This window comes from Panthera tigris, chromosome D1 (assembly GCF_018350195.1).
Source record: "Panthera tigris isolate Pti1 chromosome D1, P.tigris_Pti1_mat1.1, whole genome shotgun sequence".
Lineage (NCBI taxonomy): Eukaryota > Metazoa > Chordata > Mammalia > Carnivora > Felidae > Panthera > Panthera tigris.
This window is the reverse complement of record NC_056669.1, coordinates 66,647,570-66,675,237: the sequence shown is the minus strand read 5'-3', so window position 1 is coordinate 66,675,237 and position 27,668 is coordinate 66,647,570. Positions and strand designations below refer to the sequence as shown.

General features: G+C 45.7%; 1 protein-coding gene and 1 long non-coding RNA gene across 14 annotated transcripts in view; one reads left to right on the top strand and one right to left on the bottom strand.

Annotated features, from left to right (window-relative positions):
• Window positions 1–27,668, bottom strand: part of LOC122231427 — a 174,678-nt gene that overhangs the window by 54,396 nt on the left and 92,614 nt on the right. For both annotated transcript variants that reach the window (XR_006208667.1, XR_006208668.1), the window contains one exon: window positions 14,798–14,943. This is a non-coding gene — a long non-coding RNA (uncharacterized LOC122231427). The remainder of the gene's footprint in view (window positions 1–14,797; window positions 14,944–27,668) is intronic.
• Window positions 1–27,668, top strand: part of IRAG1 (inositol 1,4,5-triphosphate receptor associated 1) — a 119,669-nt gene that overhangs the window by 42,501 nt on the left and 49,500 nt on the right. For 2 of the 12 annotated variants that reach the window (XM_042959459.1, XM_042959454.1), the window contains exons 2-9: window positions 1,469–1,626; window positions 18,828–18,928; window positions 20,027–20,097; window positions 22,251–22,424; window positions 22,988–23,065; window positions 23,834–23,886; window positions 24,089–24,136; window positions 25,310–25,930. In XM_042959459.1, coding sequence (XP_042815393.1) covers window positions 1,469–1,626; window positions 18,828–18,928; window positions 20,027–20,097; window positions 22,251–22,424; window positions 22,988–23,065; window positions 23,834–23,886; window positions 24,089–24,136; window positions 25,310–25,930 — 1,304 coding nt within the window. Of the gene's footprint in view, window positions 1–1,413; window positions 1,627–18,827; window positions 18,929–20,026; window positions 20,098–22,250; window positions 22,425–22,987; window positions 23,066–23,833; window positions 23,887–24,088; window positions 24,137–25,309; window positions 25,931–27,668 lie in introns of those variants that run through there. The other 10 variants (XM_042959453.1, XM_007083217.2, XM_007083219.2 and 7 more) reach the window with 9 other exon arrangements.

The following is a 27,668-nucleotide window of genomic DNA, read 5'->3' as shown; positions in this document are numbered from 1 at the left end:
GAGTGGGGACTCAAATCCAGGTATCAGGTTCCAAGGCTTGTGTTCTTTCTACCTTACTATCCTGCCTCTCCATATTGGGACCTGACATTACTGACCTTTTCTAAGAGGAAGCAGAGGAGCCAGGCCCATTGGCTCCAGTCTATTGGAGAGATCATTCATGGTCCTAGGCCTCTTGAATGGTGAGAAACACAAAAGAATAATTAGTAGTTATAAGTACCAGTAGTTAGTAGTTATAAGTTAGTACAGTGGTTACAAATTCATAGTTATAAGTAAACCCAAGTCAAACTGAGTAAAACACTAAGAAATTTAATTGTTTGTGCAGCTGGCTAGTCCAGAAAGAGTTCAGTTTTCAGGTGAATTTGATCAGGGATCCAGCTTCTTTTTTATGCAAGAGTCTTAGCTCTACCACCTCCTGAGTGTCTGTCAGTTTTATCCTCAGTCTGGACTTCCAAATAGAAACAAAATGGCATCAATAGCACCAGGTCTTACATCTGCACACTCTACCACCCAGAGCAAGTTCAAGCACCTGGATCCCAGAACACTGTAATGTGCTCATTGGCTTACACCAGATCTATTTTCTATCCCTAAGCCAATCACTGTGGTGGGATAAATAAGATTACGCTGACTGGGCCAATCCTAGCTGGGTCTCAAGGTTGCTAGACCATGAGATGGGATAAGTCTGGCTTGTGGCGAAACAATTAAAGGTTGCTCAGGATTGGCGCTGCACAAAGTACACAAGATGCACCCTGGCTGAGCCTCCAGAATTGCAGGCCTGGTGAGGGCTGTCCTCAAGTGAGACAGCCCCATACTGAGGATCAGAAAAGCTGTTGAAGGAAATGAAGTCAGCCATGGGGTAGAAAGTCAGGGAACATCATCTCCTCTTCTTCCTCAACCCAGACAAGGAAGGTTGTGTGGTATAGTAAAAAGAGTCCTGGCTTAAAATCAGGAAGATCTGGATTCAAATTGTTGGTTCTTTGTGTGATTCTGGCAAATGGCTGACATTCCATGATGCTGTTCTCTCTTCTATAAAATGTGAATATTAATGCCTGCATCAGAGGTCATCATGAGGATTAAATTAGGTGATGTTGTAAATGTTTCTAGGATAGTGCCTGGCACTTAGTAGGTGCTCAATAAATGGTACATAAGTACAGGTCTGGTCCCAGTGGAGCGTCCTCCATTAGCTATGGTTTTGAGGAGTTTGAAGCACTTTTTTCCCTTCTGGGATAGCTGTGTTTACTGTACGGACCAAATTAGTTGCAAAATCTCTAAGGTCATCTCTAGCTTTGTAAACAGAGCAAATGAACAGGAGGAAATGCAATTCCAAATGCCCTCTCCTGGCCTAGTCCAACCTTTGCTGTTGATACAAACCCAATCAAGCTTTTTCTGCGGCTCATGGCTCCTAGAAATGGAACCCAACTTGGGTCAGGGATGGGAGTGGATTTGACTTGTCCTTTTGGCGTCTCCTCAGCCTGCGGAGCCCAGGCCTCTTGGAGCATCTTTGGGGCTGACGCCGCGGAGGTTCCGGGCACACGGGGCCACTCCTGCCAGGAGGCTGCCATGCCCCACATTCCCGAGGACGAGGAGCCCCCTGGAGAGCCACAGGCAGCCCAGAGCCCCGCCGGCCAAGTAAGTGCCCCCTCCTTGCCTGCAGCTAGCCTGGCCGGGGCCAAGTCAAGGGTCCTGAGCTGGGGCCACATTGCCTGGCCTGGCCAGAGGGTCTGCTTACAGCCTGTGCAGGCTGCAGTGGGCACCTGGGGAAGGTGTGTGGCTGCAACACTGAGGAATAAATACCCAGAGTTCGTTTGAATTGGCTGAGGCCCCCATAGATGAACCTAGATGTTCATCTCCCAGATGAACCTCCTAGGCTGTGTCTGACTGAGGTTTCCTGGGAGGTCCAGCCACCCTAACTCTGCAGGCACCCTCCTAGAATGGAGAAAGACTTGGAGGAGAACCGTCAGCACAGGGGGCCTCATCATGTCACGGGTGTGATCACCAGAAAAAGACCACCTAAACTGAGTCCACTTAAAATGAAGACCAAAACTTCATAGTAAATAGTGAAAATGATTTTCAGTAAAATTGTATTGTAAGAAAGAGAAATGATGACAATAAATTAAAGGGTCTCATTGAGATTGTTTCGTACAAACAAAATTATGAAAATAAATTATTTTTAGTTATACATATAACAAAGTATAGATTATATGCTACTTTTTTAGAAGGAACAAAGAATTGGGGTGCCTGGGTAGCTCAGTCGGTTGAACCACTCTCGTGGTTCGTGAGTTCGAGCTCTACGTCAGGCTCTGTGCTGACAGCTCAGAGCTCAGAGCCTAAAGTCTGCTTTGGATTCTGTGTCTCCCTCTCTCTCTGCCCCTCCCCAACTCACGCTCTCCATCTTTCTCTCTGTCTCTCAAAAATGAATACACGTTAAAAAGAAGTATAAAACAGAAGGAATAAAGAATTAATTGTGTCGATTTTGGCATTGGTATATTTATTCTTTATACCAACAGGATGAACCACATCCTTCACATTTTACTTTACAACACCTCTGTTAAGAGATTGTTTAAAATTTAAGGGCTTCATTCATTTTCCCAAGGACTTCTATCAATCCTTCAATATGCAAATCATTTTCTCATAAAGAACCTATCTTGCCTCATCATGATTTTTTCTTTGTTAACTGCTCTAGCTCCATCTGCTCTCTGCTGGTCCAAGACGTTGCATGTGAAGTGTTCCAACACTGTCTTCTTTGATTTCATGAACTTTGCACTTGGTTTGCCCTTGTACCACCCACATTATATCTGACGGTTGCCTGAACTGACCTCAGCCAGAAGGGACAGACATTTGTTAAGTGAGGGAAGAGAATGGATGAGTGAGCATTAATTTGGTAAGCGGGCAGACTCCGTGAACATTTTCATGTCAGGATGACATTTGTTTTTTTGCACATGATAACTGTGGGAACTCAGATAATAAATACTTAGAAAAGAATGGCTTCTTGTATCTCCCTATCCCAAACTCATGGGGTTGAGATGTTGCAGAACTTGGCAGACTTGGGGAGCCCTTGAATTTCTAAATGGCAGTAAGCCAAGCCCCCATGCAATTGACCACAGGCAGCTGGCTCAGGGTTTTATTGAACCTCCCTCCCAGGAATGTCGTGGGCTTGGTGAGTGCTGCTGGTCAGTTACTTTCCATGGCTCCAGATTGCTCCTCTGCTCCTTTATGGGTGATGTCTGGTCTTCCCCAAACTGAGTGCTCTGCTGCTGTACCTTTCCAACTGCTACTCCTAACCAAGTGTGGAAAATTCCCTTAAAACACTGGTAATAGTGGGCTATAAGGTTTAGCCACCAAAAAAATTTGTTAATCTCCTAAAGTCTGAAGATTAAAGAAGGGAATGACAGCATAAAGGAAAACATCTACATCTGGAATCAAATGTGACTATTCCCTTTTCTCAGTCATGACTTTCCCAAGTTCTGTCCCCTTAGTGTCCCTTCTCCCTAGTCCTGGGCTCCTTCTTGCCATGGCCATTCTTGACCCCTTCCACTATACTAACATTGATCATGTGCTTAAGCCAGACTCTGATGCAATCTGGCTCCCAGATCCCAGCCAGCTCCTCCAAACAGCTGTCATGCCATGCTCCCCAAGAATATCAGTGTTCCTTAAAAAATTAAAACATTGTCAGGGTGCCTGGATGGCTCAGTTGGTTAAGTGTCTGACTTTGGCGCAGGTCATGATCTCACCGTTCATGAGTTTGAGCCCCGAGTCAGGCTCTGTGCTGATGGCTCAGAGCCTGGAGCCTGCCTCGGATTCTGTGCCTCCCTCTCTCTCTGCTCCACCCCTGCTCATGCTCCATCTCTCTGTGTCTCTCAAAAATAAATAAACACTGAAATTTTTTTTTTAAATTAAAAGATTGCCAAAGCTGCAACTCCACCATTAGTGAAGAGATCCTTTCACAGTGAGTTTAGTTCATCTTTAGCTCATTGTCTCACCTCTCTAAATAAAAGAACCTTTAAGCCTTCTCCTCAGGAGATGTAAGACAAGACAGCACAAAAGTCTGCTGGCCCTTCTGACCATCATGACTTCAAACCACACATAGGTGCAGCTCCATTGGGTTAGAGGTGAGCGTGAGTTTCTAGTCGCAGCCAAGCAGGGGGAGGGTTTCATGAACTAACCACACAGTTGAGGGGCAGAGAGGACTAGCTGAATAGCAGGAGCTCCAAATTCCAGGTCTCTACAAGTTCACTCTCCTTGTGACCTTGTACCAGAACCAGACTTCTGTAACATGAGGTGGTGGGCCCCCATGGTCTCTGAAGGTGTATCAAATGCTGTGTTTCTATCTCTGTACTTGTGGGAAGTCTGTTTGTGGTACCAATAGCCTCTGCATTGCTGGAGCCAGCAGGAGAAGGACCCATGAGGACTTCAGGTGAGCTGGACTCAGGATGCCCAGGTCCTATAATGGAGGATCATTAGCACATAGTTTAAGAACATGGACTCTGGTGTCAGACCAAGCTGGGCTCCTACACATCACAGTCAGAAGACCTTGTATGAATCTGTTAACTTTCCTGTGCCTCTGGTTCCTCATCTCTTCCCCAGGGCAAGTATCAGTGGCTGCCTCCTAGACTCTGGTCAGCCCAGTCCTTGAGTACCTTCTTTGGCCTGAGGGACCATGTGGCTGGGGCAGATTAGACCCCAGACTGAGGCTACATCAGATTTAGTATTCTTTTATTCTCTGCCCTTACTGAGAGGCACTAGGCCTCCCTGATTCTCCAGAGGCCCATGGGCATCGTCAGTGCAGAGCACCTCCCTCTTTGCACCCATCAGACAACCTACATTGGGCTTCTCAGGCAGCCACAGCCTCAAGGGAGGATCAGGCCTTGTGAGCAGGGCTAGAGCCTCCAGGGGCTAGAGCCCAAGTCTCTGGGAGCAGCGGAAGCCAGGCAGCCAGGAAAGCAGGGTTGGCCAGGAGTATTTGGCTGAAATTCCCAGTACCGTGTGAATTCCCACTCTGTGAAGCAGGCAAAGAATCAGAGCATCCTTCTGAGTTTACAGTTCCCCCGGGTCCAGCCCTACTTCTGGTTCCTCAAGCCCCAGCCCCCATTTCCCATCACTGACACGAGCACTAGCTGAGGCCTTCTCACACAAAAACACAAAAGCTGTAGGCCTAGATCCTGTTTTTCTTTCTGTGTGCGCGTGCGCGCGCGCGCGCACACACACACACACACACACACATTTTCTCTCTCTCTCTCTCTCTCTCTCTCTCTCACACACACACATAGACACACACACATTTACTCTCTCTCTCTCTCTCTCTCTCTCTCACACACACATGGACACACACACACACACACACACACACACACACACATCTTTGAGGTCCCTAATCAGAAACTGTAATCAAAACCTGCAAAGAAATAAAGCTTCTGGACAATGCACTCTATGAGGTTGTGTCCTGAATGTGTTTTCTGGGTTAGCCCTTGAACAGGGAGGGGCTCAAAGGAATGAGCTTGTAGCCAAGAGGTTCTGGCGGGAATAAAAGCTGTCAGGACACAAGCCTGGAAACTTGAAGGACCACAGAATGACAGATCATCAGAGCTAAGAGCTAGACGTGACACTAGATCTTATCTAAGACCCTCCCAGACAAGCAAAGTTCTGCATAGCGTGAACCCCCAGTTACCTGGAAGCTTGTTAAACCCGGATTCCTTTGCCAACCTAGGCCTGTTGAACCAGAGTCTTCTGGGGTGGGTCTGGGGAGTTTGCAGGAGTAGTTCCATAGTGGAGCTCCCCACCTCACAAGGAAGTCTGCTGTGGTTGGCCAGCTCTACTTGCTGGTCAAGCTGGAACTTGCCTCCCTGTGACTATACCTCAGTCCTGTCCTCCACACCTGCCTATAGTGGTGTGAAAACCTACAGATGCAGGAAGGCAGTTTCTGCATCTTCCCAGAGTTGACTTTCCTCTATTTCTCCAGGCTTTGCTCTCAGAGCCTACCCAGACCCCTCCTCTGGGCACATACCAACCTGTCTCCCCCTAATCAGGGGCACCAGACCTGGCCCCAGGTCCCAGAGGCAGCAAGACCAGGACATTAATCATTTCCTGGCCTGTGACCAGCAGCCACATTAAAAACCTCACTCATTAGAACAGCATGGCTTCCTCAGAAGTGCCTTGCAAAGATGAGGGTGCAAAGAGGCTCATGTTAGCTCTAACAGCCCAATTTTCACTGGCTCTACTTTCCACCTGGACAACCCTTATCCTCTTCCAGGGGCTTCTGGAAGCCCCCAGGCATAGGCCAACGTGAGCTCATAAGCTCATAAGACCTCACATCTTTCACATCACCTGTTCCAGTATCCCCCTCCCACCACCCCCGATTCTCACCCCCATCTCCATTGTCCACAAAACCACTTAATAATAATACCAGGCACTATTTTACTGTATTAACTTATTTAACTTTCAGTCAACCTTATGAGGTAGATATTATCATCTCTATTTTACTGCTGAGGAAACTGAGGCACAGAGAAGTTAAGTATCTTCTTCCAAGATCATATAGCTCATAAGTAGCAGTCCCAAGATTTGAACCCAGGCAGCCTGGCCCCAGAGTGCATGCTCTTAGTCTTTCTCCTGCACTAAATACTAATGGCTTTGCCTCGGGGGCCCTCTGTGAGAACTCTTGGTGCCTGGTTAAAGGGAACATTGTCCTGCATTTCCAAAGCCCTTGTCTGGGACAACCAACCAGGGCCTCTGCAAATACGCTGCCATGCACACTCCAATGCACCACAGCTTGTGGTGCTTGGACTTAATTCTGCTTGCCATCTTCTCAGATGCCTGAGCCCGTGGGACCAGGAAATACAGTTCCATGTCACACATCCTGCTGAGACACTATGCTGCCTATGCTTCTTCATTCTTTTTCAGCCATCAGACAATAAAACAGCCCACCTTGATGTACACTGACTCCTAGAAACACAGACCACCATGCTATTCCTGGCTCATGCAACACATGGAGTCACTCTACACCTCCCAGTGTGCCTACTTTGTACTGCACTTTCTGATCCTCTAGACAAACTGATGCTTAACTCTGTTATACGGCAGCATCCTGTTGACTTAAGATCACCTCAGCACTCAAGTACCCAGTGGCATCCCTGCTCCCACTTCCAATTTTTTATGAACTGAAAATTAGGTTGGAATGTGCTCTGGCCCTCACAGCAAAGGATCTGCTTGTGGAGCTCCTAAAACCTCTGACCATGAAGCTGCTGGGCCTCCTCTTTTGGCTCACAATTGGAGATCATGGTGGCTGCTGCCATGACAAATCTGGACTTCCTGTTTGTGTCAGCATAGTGAGAGACCCATCCTGGCTTTTCAGTGGGCTGGCCCAGAGTGGAGCCTGTTCAGCTGCCCTTTCAGAAAAGTACCATGCAGGCTTTCCCAAGCAGCCAGGGAGTTCTGGAAGGCACAGGAAATGCTTCCATTTCATTGGGACACAACGTGTAAGTAGTGTGGCAATGTGGAAAGAGCTGGGCTGCACAACCCTGAGCGGGACCCTGGGTGAGTTACTCATTTTGCCTCAATTTCCTTATCTGTAAGCCAAGCCTTACAGTAATAGCTGCTAACAACAACAAACCTTTAAGGAACCTTTACTATGTTCCAGGTACTGTGCTAGGTTTGTTGTATACTTTATCTCATTTAATTTTCAAAATATCTCTGTGGGGTAGGTACTATTGTTATTCCCATTTAGAGATAAAGACTTCAAGCATAGAAAAGTAATGTGTTCTTGCTAATACAGTCATTGAGCCTAAGGTCAAACCCCAGGCAGCTTGACTTTAATTACCAGAATAATCTATATAAAGTGCCATGCAAGGTTCTCAGCTCATAACAGGTGCTCAGTCCCTAAAGCAGCACAAAACAGTTTTTGAAAAGTTTTTACATATATTACTGCAATTGATGCTCTAACCTCACTGTGAGGACAGTGATCAACATCCCCAGGGAACTGAAAGTTCAGAGAAGTTAGGTATTATATCCAAATGCAGGAAAAGAAACTAAACATGGGGCTCAGTTCTAGGCTAAACTCTTTACATTCATTATCTCAGATAGCCTTCATAATGCTCTATAAGTTAGCAATGACTATACCTAGTTTATAGATTAGGAAACTAAGGCTTGGAAGGTTAAGTCATTTGTCCAAAGGACATAACAAGGAAGCAGCAAGACCTGGATTCCACTGCCTCATGGCTGTAAGCGGAGGAAATGGGGCTAGAATTATTTTTTTCTTCTTCCTAGTCCAGAAAACACCCCACTTTAACTGCAACAGAGTTTGAGCACACAGGAAAGGGTAACTCTTCTCTTACACATGATAGATACCCAATAAATATGGAATCATGTTGAATTTACTCAATATAGTTGACCCTTGAACAGTGCAGGAGTTAGAGGCACCAACCCCATGCACAGCTGAAAATACATGTATAACTTTTGACTCTCCAAAAACTTAACTACTGATAGACTGCTGTGGACTGGAAGCCTTCCTGATAACATAATCAGTCATTAAGACATATTTTGTATGTTATATGTATTATATACTGTATTCTTACAATAAAGTTAGCTAGAAAAATGGAAGTGTTATTAAGAAAATCATAAGGAAGAGAGAATACTTTTACAGTACAATACTATTAAAAAAAATCCACCACTGCTGTTCTGACCCATGTTGTTCAAGAGTTAACTGTAAATGTTTATTGAATTCATTCAACAAATGTTTATTGAGCACCAAATAACCAAGACCCCACTCTCAGAGACTTCACCTCCTAGCGGAATTACAATTGAATGACAATTCCTTTCTGATTTGATTTGCTTTGTGTTCCCTTACAAGCTTCTCTGGTCAGGAATTGGGGGATCCTTGGTCTATGCTGTCCTTGGGAATATCTAGAGCTTAACAACATCCTTTACCATGTAAGGTAGATTGCCAGCTTTTCTCTTCATTTTACCCTCCCTTGGCTGTTCAGGACCTGTCTTCACTAGCCAGGAGACTGGGGTTCTCTCTACCTCCCTGGAGACCCTTCGGGAAATGTGTGCCTAAGAAAAAGCAGGCAGTGTTCTGGAAGTGTTGATTGTTATAGGAGGTCAGAAGTGTATATTAAAATTATTTTGCTTTAGTTCCTACAGTGAGCAAAGAAGTAGCCTATCATTTTTTGTTTCTCTAATTCCTGTCAGACTGCATATAAATTACTTAGGATAGGGGCTGTGTCTTTTGTATGTGTATCTCCAACTCTCAGCATAGGCTCTAATATGTGGTGGGAACTCAAGGTGGGATTGATGGATGGACAGATGAGCAGGTGAATGAGCAGGTGGATGGATGGATGGATGGATGTTTTTGTGAAAGGTTGGGTGGATAATTGGCTGGCTGAATGATTAAATGCCTGAATTGAAGGGAGGAAGAAATGAAGGGAGAAACAGGAGGAAAATGAGGGAGGGAGGAGGAAAGGATAGAAGATGATAATGAATGAATGCCTGGCTGGGTGATAGATACACTCTCCACTGAGTATGACTAATAGACATTGCATGTACTTCCTTCCACACTCCTGATGTTTTTTGGCATGAGAGTGAAAACAGTGATGAAGAAGGTAGGATAATCTAGTGGTTGTTGATCCTTGGCTTCTAGGAATAGAGTGGACAATGGTAGGAAAGAGTATCCAGGGGCGCCTGGGTGGCTCAGTTGGTTAAGCGGCTGACTTCGGCTCAGGTCATGATTTCACAGTCCGTGAGTTCGAGCCCCGCCTCGGGCTCTGTGCTGACAGCTCAGAGCCTGGAGCCTGTTTCAGATTCTGTGTCTCCCTCTCTCCGACCCTCCCCCATTCATGCTCTGTCTCTTTCTGTCTCAAAAATAAATAAACGTTAAAAAAAAACATTAAAAAAAAAGAGTATCCACCAAAGGCAAGCAGGCCCTGGGCACACAGTGGGATCCACAGGGTGGGCACTGAGGAGCTTTAGGGGAGCCAGGATCTGGTACTCAGTTCTTGGCAGGGAGAGCCCAATATCCAGCAGACTTCAGCAGAGGCATTTCTGCTCTCTCCCATGCTCTTAGGACTTGCTGCTAGAATAATAATTTTCTCCCAAGTCCCCAGAGTCCTTTTATCCTATCACAAGAGCACCAATTCCTCTTTGTGGCCAGGGCCCCTCTCTACAGAGACAGTCCGTGTTTGCCCTCCATGTGATGAGAAAGGGACCTAAGGATACAGCCACCACAAGGCCCAGCCTCTACTACCATTCTCACCAATATCATCACTATTAATATTGCTTTATCTTGTCTAATCCTTCAAACAAGGCTGGAAAATGGGGATTATTAGCCCACATAATGTTTGAGAATATGAAACTCAGAAAAGTTAAGTAAAGTGCCCAAGGTCATCCAGGTGGGATTTTCACTAGGGCTCCCCAACTGCATTACCCTACACTGGCTTCCAGTTGGGTCCTTCTCTCCCAGGCAATCTGCCCAGGGCCCAAGTGCAGGAGCTGAACTCCCCACTCCCACCAGGGCTGGGACTGGGGCTGTTTCTTAGAGCTTCCTACCCAGGCCTAGTCATGTGATGTTGGGGAAGGGAAGATAATATTCCCGTCTATGACACAGGCCTATATTTATCTCTGCATACAAGCAGTTAGGAAACTGTTGCGCATTCCTGGGAATTTATGAGTGAAATAAACATTTAAATGTTTCTATAAGGTTTATTTAAGGAGAACAAAATGTGACCTGCTGGCTTATTATAGGGTGAGCTTGTGGGGAGACAGCCTGGGCCTCCATGCTTGGCTGATTTCAGGGAAGGGAAATGGACCCTTGGTGAGACTGGGCCTGTGGAAAGGTAAGGGGGTGCCCCTGCCATCTTTCCTCCAACTACGTGTTCAAATTTGTGCTGGCTGGAGGGCCTCCTGAAGGAAAGTGTTTGTGAAGGCGGGAGCAGCCTGGAAGAATAACAGGAGTGTCAGAGTGTCATGCACACACCGGGAACCACGAGAGGTGAGACCAAAGACCAGGAGAAACAACTATAAGAGTAGCATGGTGAAGTGGGAAGGCCAACAGGCCTAATATTTAGTCCTTTCCACTATTTACCAGCTGCACAGCCCTGGACAAGTCCTTTCTTTCACTGGTAAAGTGGGGGCTGATGGGGAAAAAGCAGGGAGAAAGGAAATGTATCCATTGTCTACTCCATGCTCAGGGCCTTCACTTTCCTCTTTATGATTCTATGGCATTAGGAGGCATTACCATCCGCAATTTGTAGATGGATATCCTGAGATTCAGTGGCAGAATTGCTGGGAGGATGAAGTGAGGAAACACACCAGAAGTGTCTGGGATCGGGCCTCGCACTTAGAAGTCCAAGAAAGTGTCACTCCCTTCTACCCACATTTGTTCCTTTGTTGTTCATGTCTGTAACCTTGCAAAGGACATCTCTACATGGTCTCAGAGGCAGATGGTAAGAGAGGGAGTGGAGCCAAGTGAAGGTGGTCTTGGAGGTGGGTTTCTCTGGGAGTCACTGATTACAAGACCACTTGGGCTTTTGTGGTCAGATAGATGCCCAGGGAAGATGCTCTATGGCTCCATGACCAGAAGAGTGAGGCCCTCCTAATTTAACTCCAAATGATTGATCAGACTCAAAACTAAGAACAACAATCTCTTCAAAACCAAACTCCAAAGTAATTGATTCAGCCCCAAAGTTAACAATAACAGAATATAACATCTGACACTTACTGAGCATTTGCTAAGTGCCAGGTGCTTTCCATCTGGAGCTGCAGATTTAGCAAATGAAAATACAGCTATGTCCATACAATTTTGGAACACACTTATACTAAAAAATTATTTGTTGTTTATTCGAAGTTCAAATATAACTGGACATCCTGTATTTTAGCTGGCAATCTTATTTCCATATCAATCTGTTTAATTTTTGTAACTACCCTGTGGGATAGTTATTTGACAGATGAGGTAACCAAGGAACAGAGAGGCGAGGTAACTTGCTCAAGGTCACACAGCTAGTAAGTGAGAACCTGTACTATGGATGAATTACTGTGGTTCCCAAGCTCAAGGCCCTTGAAGTCCTGAAGCCAGTAACTTCACTGGCAAGCTCCATATTTGGACATGCTGCACCACAAGCTTTCTTGAGGGCCCGTCTTATGTTTAGCAGCTCAGGTTGGGAGCAGGGTTGAGTATTCACACTCATCACACACACTACAACCTGGCAGAATTCACTCCAGAGGGTCTCTGGAATCTTCCCACACTTTCCTGGATTCCTGTCTCTTCAGTGACTACTGAACTGAAACAGCCCACAGGAGACTGAATGTTCCCCACAAAAACAGTTTTTCACAGAGCTTGTTCATCCATTCTATGTACTGATTAGGGAAAGAACACTTTGATTTTATTATTGTATATTTTGCACGCACTGAAAAGAGAGAGTGAGGAGCATTCCAGGACATTCCATCAGGGGATTAGAGGATTTCTCCCTGATTGCTTTGTGCCTCCTGGTTTTTAAGCTGCTTTGAATTGCATGTGTTTGTGGTTACATGCTTGGCACTTGCCACCTATGGCTTGTTTCTGCCTTTCTATGAGCATGTCTGCCCCTACCCTCCTCTGACTGAGGGTGCATACAACCCCGTGCATGACAGCCACCTTAGGAGAGCTTTGCTGCAAGTTGTCTTCAGCCAGGAGGCAGAGAAAACTTCCACCAGAAGGCAGCTCCTTAGTGCGTTGCAGACCATTTACCTTGCAGGTCAACAGTAAGGGCATCAGGCCCTGGGCACTACCTGGGGTGGGGGAGAGGGGTGCTTTCACCCACTCCTCATCCCATTGTGCTAACTGAGAAGCACTTCAGAGGTCTGCCTATTTCACTTTTCTCTTCCTGTGCTCTAGCATAGACTGTAGCACATGATAGGCATTCGGTACGTTTGCTGGAGAGAATAAAGCATAACAATGTGTGGATGTTTATACACTGACTTCTTAGACTAGAAGGCTTTTGAAAACTTCAGCGAGCCAACCATAAAAAGAAAGGCTAGACAATCTGTACAGTAAGTAATTGGATGGAGCTGGAGGAGTAAGTTGAGGAGGGAGGGAAAGAAGAGAGGCTTTTCATGGGGAGTGAAAAGTCAAAGGGCAGAGGAGAGGTGAGGATGGTTAAGCATTATCTCCTTCCATGTCCTTTGAGAGCTGAGAGTGAAGAATGAGGCTCTTTTTGTATTATTTTTGTCTGCTGAATAATTCTTTAAAGCAATCTTTCTCAGAGCCTGGGCCAAATGGATCACAGATTCATTTGGTTTCAGGTCAAATAGTTTAACTTCAGAGTCAAACCATGGATGGTTAGGAGAAACATGCATTTCTCCTTATCTGCTAGGGATGTTTGTATTTATCAAATTGTCTCCCCATTTTTATAGCCTCATGTTTTTATATCTTAGATTTTATTGCTGTTTATTTCAAATTGCTTTGGGAAATAGGTAGTGTGTCAATAAAATAAAATAAATAAATGAATTGTATTCTACTTACTTAGCAGAGTGAAGGTATTAGACTCTTGGAAATGGGTATATATTATAATCCCCGCAGCACTACACAAGGTTTTTTTCAGGATGTAACATGAAGAAAGCAATGTTTGGCTCTCCCACCCCTTTTATGTAGACTTACCTCATCCTCATTAATGTCTGCTGGGAATTCATAAAGCCCATCCCAAGAGATGGCAGAAACCATATGATATAATGAGCATGAAAATAATATTTTAGCCAAAGTGCATTTCTTCCTGTTCACCAGAGGATTCTTACAAGAAAGAAATTCTCTATATATGAAAATCATGAAAAAGGTAATTTTTAGAGCACAAACTGTTGCAGTTGAAATAAACTCCACCCAGGGAAAGAATTTCAAACATACCATAAGAAAAATCAGCGTTTCAATTGGAATTCCCATGGTAGCAGTCACCCATTGGACTGTATGGAAAGAAATCCCACCAAGACGATGTGGGAGTTACACAAAATGAAATATATTATACAGCTTAGTGCTTAGACTTAACCATATTGTGTTGTATACCTAAAAGTTTTCTAACGGGGTAGATCTTATAAGCATTCTTATCACAACAGCAACAACAATAACAATAATAAATAAATAAGAAGGCAAAAGGAAGAAATGTTGAGAAGTGATAGATAGACTTATGGCATAAATTGTGATAAGAGTTTCATAAGTGTATACTTATCTCTAAACTCATCAAGGTATATACATAAAATATGGATAGCTTTTCATATGTCAATCATACCTTAATAAAGTGGTTTAAAAAAAAAAGGTGTCATGAGTCAAGGAGGCTTTAAGCACAAACCTCCTGTGTTTCAGAAAACCTTGGTTTTCAGGTTAAGAATCATGTGCCACAGGGGCAGTAACTTGGATGCTTTCAGGGCCAGTCAGGGAGTACAAATGATTGAAGCAAGCTACAGAAGCAGACCAACAGTTACTCTGCAGAAATGCAGACCCAAGATGGCTTGGTCTCTTGGTTTTTCAGGAAAAGCAGGAAATCCAGACCTTTATGGGAATTCTTCCAATTATAAATGTTGACAACTAATATAAAAATTTATAAACATTATTTAGCAAATGGCCCTCCAGGTCTCTAATTTGTACCTCAGAGAATAGCTAATTCTTTCATTGAGATCCAAGAAACCACAACAAGAAACCCTGGTAATGACATGAAGAAAAGCCTCTGGAAAAACTTCAGCCCTTCTTTCTGCTCACTGGAGGATCCATCCCCTTTCCGCCCTTTTTACTGGCTCTCCCATTTAGCTTGGCAACTGCCCCTGGTCCTGTCTGCTCCAGTTTCAGCCCATGACCTACCATTTTGATTCCCCTTTTTGACCTCAGCAGCTCTTCTGGATGCTGTTCCACTGTGTGTCTTCAGGTCCCACATCATGACCCAAGATCCTCCTGCTTCCTTTCTGGCCCCTTGGAAGGCCCCAGCTTCTCTGCCTCTTGCTGGCCTCCTACCAGGGGACAAAAGGTGGGGAGAACTGAATACAGCCATTGTTCATTTTATGATAATCATGATCAATAGATATTTGTAGACCATATGACACTTATCAAAGTGCATACACATTCATCATTTCATTTTATTCACATAAACTTCTGAGACAGAGCAGGCCTTTAACCATTTTATAGTTATGGGAATTGACAGGGTAACAAGAGGACAAAGCAAGTAACCAGCTCATCACTAGCCCATCAAGCTTATACTATCTATAGAAGGAGCTATTGCTTTTTTTGGGAAACTTCTTGAGCATGTCTTACAAGAGTCTTTGACAGAATTATGGATACCTGTGTTCTCGGAGGGACTGGAGTTCTGGAGTTGTGAGGATAGGTTGGCCAGTCTTGGTTCCAGTAACAAGCATCATACTAACTCCCTGTCACTGTACATTGGCCAAATGGAGAGTAACACAGCTCCAATTTACTGGAAGCTTCTCAAAATTCCTAAGCGGTAGATGGATACTATAATAACAGGGCTTCTTCCATCATCTCAACCAATGTGCATCATGATGATCCATTCATGGATCTGCTGTCAACATTTCTATGTTTTCTCTTTGGGTGGTCAAGTGATTCCCAAACCTGACCTTCAGTGTTCTCCATGTGTGAAACCACAAAAATCAAACTCACTGGAATAACACCCAATGTCCTTCAGAAGCTGGCTCATCCTTTTATTCTATTTCCATTATTTGCCTCTAAATTAGGTTCCTGCATCCAAGTCCAGTGTGTGTGTTTGTGTTGTAGTCTTCCCCCTACAAATAAGCAATTATTTGACACCAGCAGGGTGTCAAGGAATTCAACTAAATTCTGACACTACCTACCTGGAGACAGAATCAGAACCACAGGTAAAGAACTCAGTCCTACAAGACTGCCTTCACTTCAGACACCAATCACAAGTTCCGGTTGTCACCTGTGCTTCTGATAGACTGGTTAGAAATCAGAGGTTCCCATGATCCTCTCCTCAGGTTTGATAATTTGCTAGAGTGACTCACAGAACTCAGGAAAACCCATTTACTCACTAGATTAATGATTTATTACAAAGTATATTAAAGGATACAAATCAACAGTCAGATGAAGAGATACACAAGGTGAGATTCTGAATAAAGGAGCTTCTGTCCTCATGGAGCTTGGGATGTAGCATAGTGGCATGTGGAAATGTTCTGGTTTCCCAACATGGAAACTGTCTGAACCTCCTCCTTTTAGAGGCTTCATTATGTAGGCATGATTGATTAACTCATTGGCCATCAGGGATTGATTCAACCTCTAGCCCCTCTCCCATCCCCAGAAATCAGGGGGCGGGACTGAAAGTTCCCACCCTCTATTCATAGTTGTTTCCCTGGCAACCAACTTCCATGCATAGATGTCTTGCAAAAGTCACCTTCATTAACATAAACTCAGCTGTGGTGAAAAGGGCTTGTTATAAATAAAAGACACCCATTTCACCTTTATGGCTCTGAAGGCAGTTCAGAACTGAGGACAAATATTATATGATACCAAATATTATAAGAAGAGATTTTTCCATTGCTCTTATTGCTCAGGAAATTCCAAGGGTCTTGGGAGCCGTGAGCTAGAAACTGTGGATGAAGACCAAATATATATGAGAAATATACTTTGGTCATCTGAATGACTATATATATATATTTTTTTCTTATAAATCACAATATTGCAGTTCCATTCTTGACTTTTCTATCTTACATACCCCATAATCCACACTCCAGTTACACTGATAAATCCCTAATGCCCAGTTATGTCTTTTACTAATGCTGTTCCCTTTGCCCAAAACCTCTTCCCTACTATCTTTGTCTTACAAGCTCCCATCCATTCCTCAAAACCTAGCTCAAATGTCCTCTCTTCTGGAGAGTCTTCAACTCCCCTGATGAGTTTTCCTTCTTTTCCTTTGAACTTTCACAGAATGTGGTCCATTTTTTTTCAGCTTAAATTTATTATGAGTATTCATTACTTCTCTGTATCCCTTGCTTGTGAGGTCTTGAGGGTCTTTGTTTTTCAAGCTGTTCCTGGCACATGATGGATAACTAAAGTGTCTTTGTTGAAGGAGAGAGAAAAGTTATATGACAGTAATAAAACTATTTATTGAAAACGCCAGTCATGTGCTAGGTGCTTTTTCAGCATTATTTTTAAAACTTACATCAACCTTGTGAGTTAGATTTTATGATCATGGGGTATAGAGAGGTTAAATAACTTGCTCAAGGACACACAGCTAGTGGATGGTGAGCATAAATTTGAGCACAGGTCTGTATGATTCTTCCAATAGGCAATACTGTTTTCTACTCCTCCTATCTAGCCAAAGTCCCTGCCCAAACTTTCCTTCCATGTGCTCAGAGATTCTGAGTGCTTCCACCTCCTCCAATCCCTGCACCTCTCTCCAGCTGAAGAGGTCTTGGAACACAGGGATCTGGCATTCCCTGGCCTGACTCTGAGACAACTCTCTATCTCGTCCAGTCTTTATGTTTGAAGCCAAGGGAGGGGAGGAGATACAAATGAAAATGGGAAGTGCTGGTTTCACTAAAAATTGTGGGATTTAAGAAGTACAGATAGCACCATATGGAACCCACTTAACAACAAGTAATAATGAGAAAAGGAGAGAAGGCCTCCCCACCAACCTTGCAAAGAGTCAATACGTATACACTAAGGGCTCAAGAACACAGCTCAGCCCTGGGTCTGTGAGGGCAGCCCCCAGGCAATGGATTCAGGAGGGCCATTAGCTCCAGAAGGACACAGTCCTCAAAGTGGCAATGGCGACCCACTGCTCTGAAGCTCCAGGAAGCCACACCAACAGTGGGAGGTGGTGTAATGTGTGTGACATGCTTAAGAGTGTTGGGAGACAGGTCTTGGCAGGGACTGTGTGGTGTTCACAGAGAGCCCTGGCAGCACACATCAGTAAGGGGGTTGGGGATCAGGGAAGAAGAGAAGGAAAACGATAAGGGTACATATGAGAGGACCCCTAGAGAGATGCCCAGACATAACTGGGAATGATTCTGAGATGGAAATACAGCAACAGTAGGTGGCAAAAGAACCAGAGAGACACTGTGTGTTACTGTTATCTAGTCCTATTTTTATCCCCAGTACACTTAGGTGTGGGAAAGTGCAAGTTGACATGCATCTTTATGGACCTTATTGTATACCCCATAGTGCTTTATTCGATTCACTTATTCACTCACTCAACCAATATTTATTATAGTCCAGATACGGTATTACCATTCACACAACCATCACAGTGTAACCGTATACTGATTTCACTACAGCCTCACCAACCCAGAATGGAATAACTCTCATGTTTACTGTTAGTAGTTTTATTTAATGGTTTTGAAATACCTAAAAAATCTAAGTACTGGCTAATAACTTTTGTCCTAATTTCAGAAATGTGTAATTAGATAAACATTTTTCAAGGTTATACAAATTAAATGTCACAAATTAAATTATCAAAATGTCACAACTATCCCAATATGGGCTCTCAGTGAATATCGGGAATGTGTGGATGCATCCTTCCCCAGTCTGGATGGCTGCAGCCTAAGGCCTCTGCACCATTCTTTTTCTAGATTCTTAGTGAGGACTAACCAGGGGTGGCTTAGAGGTTCCCAAAACTTGGTGCATGAAAAGTAGAACATGTTAAAGCTCAGTGAATTCTTGCTGGGGAATGAAGGAGAAATGGCGTTTTTACTTTCTTGCTTTCCTTTTTTCCCCCCTTGAATAATCCAAATAAACTGCATTCAACCTTTATCAAGATGGTTCTGAGTGTCATAATACTGGAATAAATGCTCTAGCTCCACCTCCTGGGAGCTTCCATCATCCTAAGTCTAACTCCATCTGTGTTTTTGTTCTGAACCACCAGGGCCCTCACACTGCAGAAATATCCTGCAGTCCACCTACCATCATCCTGACTGGGGAGGCCAGTTCACCAGAAGGAGAAACTGATAAAAACCTAGTCAACAGGTACATTCCATGTGCCTAATCTTTGTGCTGTATAGAACAATATTCCCTACAATATGAGGATTAAACAGATAAATAGATAGATAGATAGATAGATAGATAGATCTTCTTCATTGATCATTTTATTGATGAAATACAATCAAGCACTTTTTCCAAATGTGAGAAAGAGCTTGGGATTTTTTCCATTATCTCCCCCACCCCCAAATTATTTTTCTTCTCCTGGATCTGGCTCTTTGCACTTTAAGAAAAGCACAAATCATGCAGGCAGTTTTGTATAATAACTGCCCAGATATTTACAAACAGACCTGAGAGATATGAGTCTTTGACTGGAGAATGCTGCCCCTGGCCAAAGTGTGTCCTGTGTGGAAGATGAGCCAAGGACATTGGCTCATATGCACAGGGATGTCACTGCCTCAGTTTGGCACAGCACTAGTACATGCATTGTTTTAACTGGAATAAGATTGTGTAAGTATAGTTTCCAAAAAGCTACAAAGATCATTCTCATACAGATATATAATGAGCATGTGTCAAAGATTTCTTGAACTCATTGACAAGGGAACCATGAGGATAACAAAGCCAGTTCAAAAGAGGATATAAGAGATGGAAATATGTATATAATCAGTGAGGAGGAAAAGAATACTGGAATAAGATTGCTAAGTTAGACATAAAATAGGTGAATATTCCACAAGACAATGAAACCTTGTTTTTTATCTTTCTTCTCCAGAAATCATCTACATCTCTTCCAGACAATTATTCACATTTTATGAGTTTTCTACAGTTAGATGTTCACTCAGTCTGGGCCCTAATGAACAGTAAATAGTCAAAGTTACATTTCCTTAGGGAAGTGTTTCAAAAACCTTAGCAAGCATCAGAATCACCTAGGGGGCATGTTCAATCAAGATGTCTGGGTCCCACCCCCAGAATTTCTGATCCATTTGGTCTGGGGTGGAACCTGAGAATTTGCATTTCTAACAAGTTCTCAAGCTTAGACAAGCTTAAAGATGATGCTCTAGGACGACTTTGAAAGAATATACAGGTATCTGTGTGTTTACCAGTTGTGGACAAATTTGCTTAACAAGATGACTCTGTTCTGTCTTTCAGAGCTCACAGTCCCCATAGGAGGCTTTCTCACCGAAACTTGAAGGTTTCCACTGTTTCACTGACTTCTGTGGGTAAGGGCTAGTCCAATTTATCTTATTTCTGTAGAGACAAGGGTCCGGCTGAAGTTGTGTTTGAGCAGGAAGGCTAAGATCTGGCAGCTTAGCCAGGCTCAGCCCCTTCCCCTCTCTTAATTCTCAGGCAGGTCCATAACTATGAGCCCAAGAGGGCAAAGTCAGTCTGCCCCTCTGTGTTTGTGCCCAGAAGAAGTATGATATCTAATTATAATTTATTTGGTAAAAAGACAAGGCCAGGGGGTAAAGAAAAAGATGAGGAAGTCAAAGAGAATACAGCTGGGTGAGGCTCAATTCTGGGGTTCAGGGGGCAGAGGCCTCCACCTCCTGCTAGAAAGGCCCACATCCAGGTAGGTACGTGCCTGAATGCAAGCATGGCTGCCCCAACCACCAGTTAATTCTCCAAGTGGTTTCTCAGGGTCTGTTCTGGACCATTGGAACAGAGATGTCATACAGATTTGGTCTCTGCTTTCATGTTGCTCATAGTCTATGAGCAGACTAAGACGTGAACAGATATAATCAAGACACTGTATTTTAAGGCCCTTCACAGAAGTGTTAGGGAAACTAAGGCAAGAAGGGGACCAATTCTGTCTGGGGAGGGGGAAGGCTGGATAGGGATTCCAGATGAAAGAGTATTTGAGTTGTACCTCAGAGAGTTGGACAGACAGACAAGAGGAAGAAAAAGCATTCAAGGTGGAAGAAACAACATGGTGGAGATGCAGGAACCATAACAGAGTAACAGAGTGACTGAATGTTCTGATGTGTGTATTAGGGTCAGGGCTCTTTCAAATGCTGGAAACCTAACTTAAACTCTTACACCAAAAATACATACATACATACATACATACATTCATACATAAAAATACATAAAAGCCAGGTTTTGTGGTTTCAAGGAGTGCTGAATCCAGGTGCTCAAGTTGGGTCATTAGTAATTGGTTTATCCCATCTCTACAGTTTCATGTGTTTGCTTCTTTTTTGTTTGTTCATTTTTTTTTGTTTGTTTGTTTGTTTGTTTGCAAATGGCTACCAGCAACTCCAGGCTTATGTTGCATCAGTGGAAATAGAGTGCCTCTTCCTGTACACTCAACACAATTCTAAGACTTGCCTCTTCCTGGTCTCCCATGGCCATCCCTGAGTCAATCACTATGGCCAGGGAGATTGAACTCATTGACTGGCCAAGGCTGGGGTGAGGTGGGGGATAGGATTTATCTTCTTCCTAACTAACATAATTGAGACTCAGAGGGGTTTCATACAAAGCAAAATGGGGAACTACAACCAGAAGAAGGGGAAAGGGAGGCTGTAGAGGCACAATGAGAGCTATTCATCACCAAGGGGGATGGGAGGGAGCTTAGGAGAAATATGTGGGATGGGCAAAAGTGCTGGGCCAAGTTTGGCTTTTGCACATGACTAGGGACCATGAGGAATCCTGACGAGGTAAGGCAGGAGGATTGCAAGGTCAGATATGGCTCTTAGGAAAATCACTCTGATAGGCAGTGGAAGATGGGATGAAGGGGAGAGCCTGAAGGTAAAGGACCTAGGAAGTGACTGTTGTAATTGTGCAGGTGAGATCTAAGAAACAAGAATGGAGAGGAGGCACAATTTCCAGAGATATTTATGAGGTAAATGATGATCAGGACTTGATGATCAGTAGATGGGACGTGAAGAGACTGAGGAAAGAGTGTGGAGTGACTTCCATGTTTCTGAGCAGCTGGGGAAAGTGGTGTCATTCACCCAGAGAAGACCTGCTGGAGAAGAGGCAGTTTTGGAGAAGGATGGGGGTAGACAATGTGAGTAGAGGAAAGAAGGGAGGGAAGGTGGCCATGATCTTTGGAGTGTTCCCTTTATCCACACATCTTAAACTCACTAGCTTGTTGAAGAAACAGAGACCTGAAGGATGAACACACTAGGGAAACAGCACAGAGGTGGAGCTCCTGATGGCTTTCCCTAATGGCAGAGTTTAGGACAGTACTGGGAACCTGTTGCAAAGGACTTGCCACAACCACAGACTACAGGCAGCCCTATCTGTCTCCCTAGGCCAGCATTAGGGCCAACGTTTGGCTGGCTGAGTCCACTCTGGACAGCTTCCCTGGGCTGGGGTGTTGGGGGACCAAGGATCCTATGGCTCTTGCCCCATGTTCACCCTCCCACTGCAGACCCTGCAGGGCACATTATTGACCTAGTACATGATCAGCTGCCAGATATCAGCATCTCAGAGGAGGACAAAAAGAAAAACCTGGCGCTGCTGGAAGAAGCCAAGTTGGTGAGTGAACGATTCCTGACTCGCCGCGGGAGGAAGTCCAAGAGCTGCCCCGGAGACTCCCAGTCAGGTAGGATACACAGGTGGCTGCCCTGAGCACGTCCAAGGTGGGGTGGGGGATAGGGAGGTCCAGGCTCCAGTTGTGGGAGCTCTGCTTCCAAGAGGTGGCCTTTGACTTGCCTGCCCCCAGGCCTCTAGACCCTAGGAGGACTGAGTCCTGTGGAAGGAATCTTGTGAGAAGAAGACATCTTACTCTGTTTCAGAAGCTTTAAAAATACTGATCCCACTTTAGTTCAGAAAACTCTGCTTTTCATTTTTTAGGCCTATTGTGTTTTTGTTTCACCAAGAAATGTTAGCCCATTGATACCCATGAATTTAGCATGGGTTTCCCCTCCCTGAATCCTGCATAGAGAGAAATCCCTGTGTGATGCCCGTGTGCACAGGCTCCTGGACCACTCTGCATGGATGGAGTCCTCCTGCGGTAGGAGCCTTATCTGGCAGTCCAGAATCAGTCCCTGTCCCTGACGAAACGATCCTAGTTCCCAGGGATCAGATATACCTGAAAGGATGTCTTTGTTTAGCTGAAGTTGTAAACCTTCACAAATGCTGGCCAGTTTGTGTCTGTTTCCACAGCTGTTGCCTTGAACCTCAGCCCCGGAGCTTCTCCCGCATCCTCTCAAAGCAACTTGCTTACTGTTCCCACGCCGCCTGGTGAGGTCCAGTGCCCCTGGCTTCTCCCTTTGGGTGGCAGCTGAGCCCCTCCCATGGCCTGAGCAGGATGCCTCCTATCTTGCAGGCTTTCTAGTCAGGACCCCTGTTTGGTCTTCTCCTCAGAGGGCTCCCAGCTAGGCCTAGCTGGGCTGGCTCTGAGGAGGTGGATGTACTTTCTATTGGGGTTCTGAGCTCATGTGGGGAGACAGGCCTAGCCCAGGATGAGGCCAGGTAGGAGAGGATGGAGGCAAGGTTGTGGGAAGGAGGCTAAAACTGGTGCTTTCTCTGCTAAGAGAGGACTTGCAGAGAGATCACCTCAGAGCTTATTTAGAAAGGCTTCTATTTGGACCACTCTTTTATTTTTTGGTTTCTTCCCTTTCATTAGGCTGTGTATGGGGCCACACCCTCAAACCAGCTCAGAAAGGGGCATGGTGCCAGGAAGAGCAGCATGCCCTTGTCAGAGTTGTGGGGCAAGCTCAGGCTCCAGCCAGGCAGCCTAGGTTCAATTCCCAGTGCTGATACTTCCTGGATACATGGCCTTGATTTCCCTCTGCCTCAGTTTCCTCATGTGGTTTTTATGTTGATTAAATGAGGGCTCACCACAGAACCTGACATGTGGGAGACACTCAACAAATGGTGATGTTACTGGCAACCAGGCCTGAGGGAACTGGGGGAGGACATTCTGGGGAAGTAGATGTGTTTTTGCTAAAGAATCAGCTGACAGTCTGGAGTGCTGGACATCACTCACCAGTGTCTGGACCATTCCAGGTTTGGATGCATGCAGTGGCCCAGAGTCTTCTTTGCTTGGAGCACCACCACAGGTAACAGGGCCCAGTTTGGGGTTTCTATGCCACCTGGTCTCTCTTCTTATCACTTAACCCCTGTAAGACCCTCCATGGTGTATTGAGATGAGGGTTCTGGGAGGGGGAGACATCTATTACCTCTAGAGGCCTCTTTGAGGGTATTTCAAGAGGAGATATGATTTCTTCACATTGCTATCTGACTTGTGTTTACTTTCTCCAGCAGAAGGGGGATGAGGCCGAAGTCTCTTCACCTCATCTTGGCGAGCCTGTGAGTGTGAACTCTGCCCAATCTGCATGATTCGGGTGGGGGATACACTGTTCCAAAAGCCTAGGCTGGCCCTGGGCAGCCTGCAAGTGGGTGTACATGAGTGGAGGGTCAAGACTGGGGAGCTGGAAGGTTCCTCTGCCTATCATGATGGGAATTCTGAAGTGGAGGGGGTTAAGGAGGCAGGATTCAGTGGGGATCACCTCCATGGTGGCCCTGCTTATATCCCTGCACCCTCACTCAGGCCACTAGCCAGAAACCAGGGGGATTACTAGGCCCAGCAGCAGTCAGGCAAGACTGCTGCTTTTTCAGCTCTAGTGAAAATTGCAGTAAAGTTCCAGCCCCTGGGTAGGATTCTTCCTGGGGGCAGCCTGGAAAATCTCACCTTTGCTGATGAGCACTAGAAGGATCCCACCCCTGCTCAGAGCAAAGTGCTCAAGGTGGTGTTGAGGGCAGCATAAAATATAATATCATCTAGAACTGGGGCTGGAATAGAGTTGTCTTGGAGAGTTTCAGTACTCACACAAGATAGCCACACAAATACCCCAACATGGACCTCTAGGCTCCTCACAAAGCAGGTTTCCTTCAGGAAATAAAATAAGAATGCAGAAAGATATCACTTTTGCAAGAATCACCTGATTCAATGGTCTTTAACCTCTTTTGGATCATGAAACTTTCTGAGGAAGTATTGAAAGCTGTGGATTCTCTTCCCAGAAAAACATAACACGTACACATAAACACACATATACATTTTCCATAATTCCAGAGGTTACCAAATCTGATGAGAAATTGAGTCCCTAAGAGTTAAAGTCCTTGCCGAGAAGAGTCAGGACTAGAAACCAGAGCCACTGAGTCAAGGCCAAAACTTGTGGCTGCCCCCAAGCTGCCTTCTATTCACTGTCCTCCACAGATCCTAGCCCTTGGGAAGTTCTTGGCAAATTGTGTATGGCAGGTCCCCTTGTCCTGTCTATTTTATAGACCTCAGGCTTGTCTGTGGATCCCTTTTACTGGTTCAGACTTGACTGAGAAGCCCTCCCCTAGCACTTAGTGCACACACAGGCACACATACACACAGGCACCTTAGCAGGTCTGTGGGGGCAGAGGCCTCACAGTGGAAGCGGCCACACCTCTTTCTAGCCTGCCTCTATAGTCCTAGCTCTACCTTGTCTCTTTCAGAAGAATGTCTCCAAAGGGCTAGCTGACCGGAAGCAGAATGACCAGAGGAAAGTGTCTCAGGGCAGGCTGACTCCTCGTTCTCCCACAACTGAGAAGTCCAAAGAAATTGCAATTGAACAAAAGGAAAACTGTGATCCCCTCCAGTGCTCTGAGGCCACGCACAAGGGCTCAGCTTCCAGCATAGGCAGTGGTGGGAAAATGGCCTTGAATAGCCCTCAGCCTGGTCCTGCTGAAAATGACCTGGGAAAGGTGCTTCTGAAGACAGCCAGGGAGGGCAACCCTCTGCCTAGAGGTCCAGCCCAGGGTTCTGGAGGGGCAGCTCCCCTGGCCCCCCAGGAAAAAGGTACAGCTGGAGAGCCGACAGGGTCAAAGTTTGGCTCCAAAGCTGAGCTGCGGTCTCCTGCTTCTCGGCCACCCCTATTGAGGGGGGTCTCCTGGGACAGTGGTCCTGAAGAACCTGGCCCCCGGCTGCAGAAAGTGCTTGCCAAGCTGCCTCTGGCAGAGGAAGAGAAGCGTTTTTCGGGCAAAGCTGGCAGCAAGCTGGCCAAGGCACCTGGACTCAAAGACTTTCAGATACAAGTGCAGCCAGTGAGGATGCAGAAACTGACTAAGCTCCGAGAGGTGGGTTCCTGAGGGCCAGCTGGGCAGGGTGTACACTCCAGGTCCTTCCTGAGGTTCAGATCTCTGGGCCAAGCTGGACTTGGGGCAAGGTAGCTCTGGCCTGGACTTGGGCCTTATAGGGCCCTAAACTTCCCTACCCTGATAAATCAGGCCCACTCTATAGCCTCTTCTTCATAAATGCCAGTTTCAGGTGAGTGAGTGTGGGATATAGATGCCACACAAAGCCACATTTTAAGCCACATTTTAAGGCAGTTATATGGAGGGGCACATGGGCCCTCAGGACTGGGCTGTGTTTTCCTCTCCAGCCAGAGCTGGAAGCTCATAAACAGGAAGCCCTTGATGGAGCACCTTGTCATGCCTAGGCCTGGGATGGGCAAGGACGGAATAGCTTTTCCCTTTGCCAGGCCCCCCAGCTTTCCTTCCTGATGCCTGTTAACAAAGGGCCTCAAATCCATCTTCAAGGATAATGATGGCCATGAGGGACTGCTCCCCCTGTGGTGAATTTCTTCCAGTGTCTGTGACGTCCCCAACTTTCACTGGCCACCAAACTAGGCACAGTAGTCTCTCATGGGGCTGTCACCCTGTGCAGGGGGATATTGGGAGTGTCCAGCGATGTAGGGGACAGAAACAGGGTGTGGGGGCAAGAAGAGGTTAAGGGCCAACCCAGGCCTCAGGTCAAGGTAACTGGGATTCCACTGGGTGGGACCTGGCACCCTCATGGCCGGAACTGGACAAGGCTCTCCTGGCTCCCCTGCAGAATGGGTGTGAGATGGGGAAGGAAAAGAGGTATCTGATAGTGGTCAAGCACAAGAGAGGAGGTTTCTGTGCTAGCAGGGACACATTGTAACATGTCCTATTCAGAAACCTTCATTGCTATTCAGAAACTTTCCACAAGGCTCTGAATTGAATGCTCTGGGGAGCTGCTAAGGAAACAGGTAAAGGGCCCTGGCCAATTACTTTCATTTGGGCTATGAGCACCCTCTGCTGGCCCCTTCCCTTCCTTCTTTACGCAGGGGCTAAACCACTCAAGTGGCCCCTGCTATACGTGAGACTGAAGATCCCTTTGTAAGCACAATAAGGGGCGAGGAAATCTGTCAGACATTGGAAGTGCTGGTCTGGTGCTGATTGACTTGGAGCAGGTGTGAGCCTACCTGTGCCATATACATGTGGTTGGCATCCCCATCTCTCCTGGACTTTGACTGCTGTGGCCCCAGGCAGTATAGTGGGGTGGCAATTCTCAGGCCTCATTTGTCTGGAGAGTTTAACAACTCAAGGGATGCCATAACAGGCCACTGGGGAACTGGGAGAGAAGTTGTAATTCCTGGGAGTGGGCATTCACTGCCCTAAACAGCAGGGCTAGAGGCTCTAGCCAGCTCAAAGCACGGTCATGAGCTCAAGAAAGATCATTTCCAGCGGGAGCTTCATACACATCTAGGGGACAATCCTGTCCCCAGAGTCCTGGGATCTGCTTCTGTTTGTTGTATAGCTCTCAGCCACAGTGTGGCTGGAGCATTTGCCCAGAGGCCCACAGGCTTATTTAAAAGTCAGACCATGTCAAGGACAATTCTTAACTCAAGGAATGTGGTGCTAATGGTGGGTTTTCAGGCACCTTTATGGGCTGGGAGAGGAGCAGTCTTCCAGGTGCCTTTCATATGTCACCACTTTATGACTGTCCAACCACCTTTGAGGCTGCCCTTACTACCTCCCACATGAAGCTGAGTGAACACAGGCCCAAAGA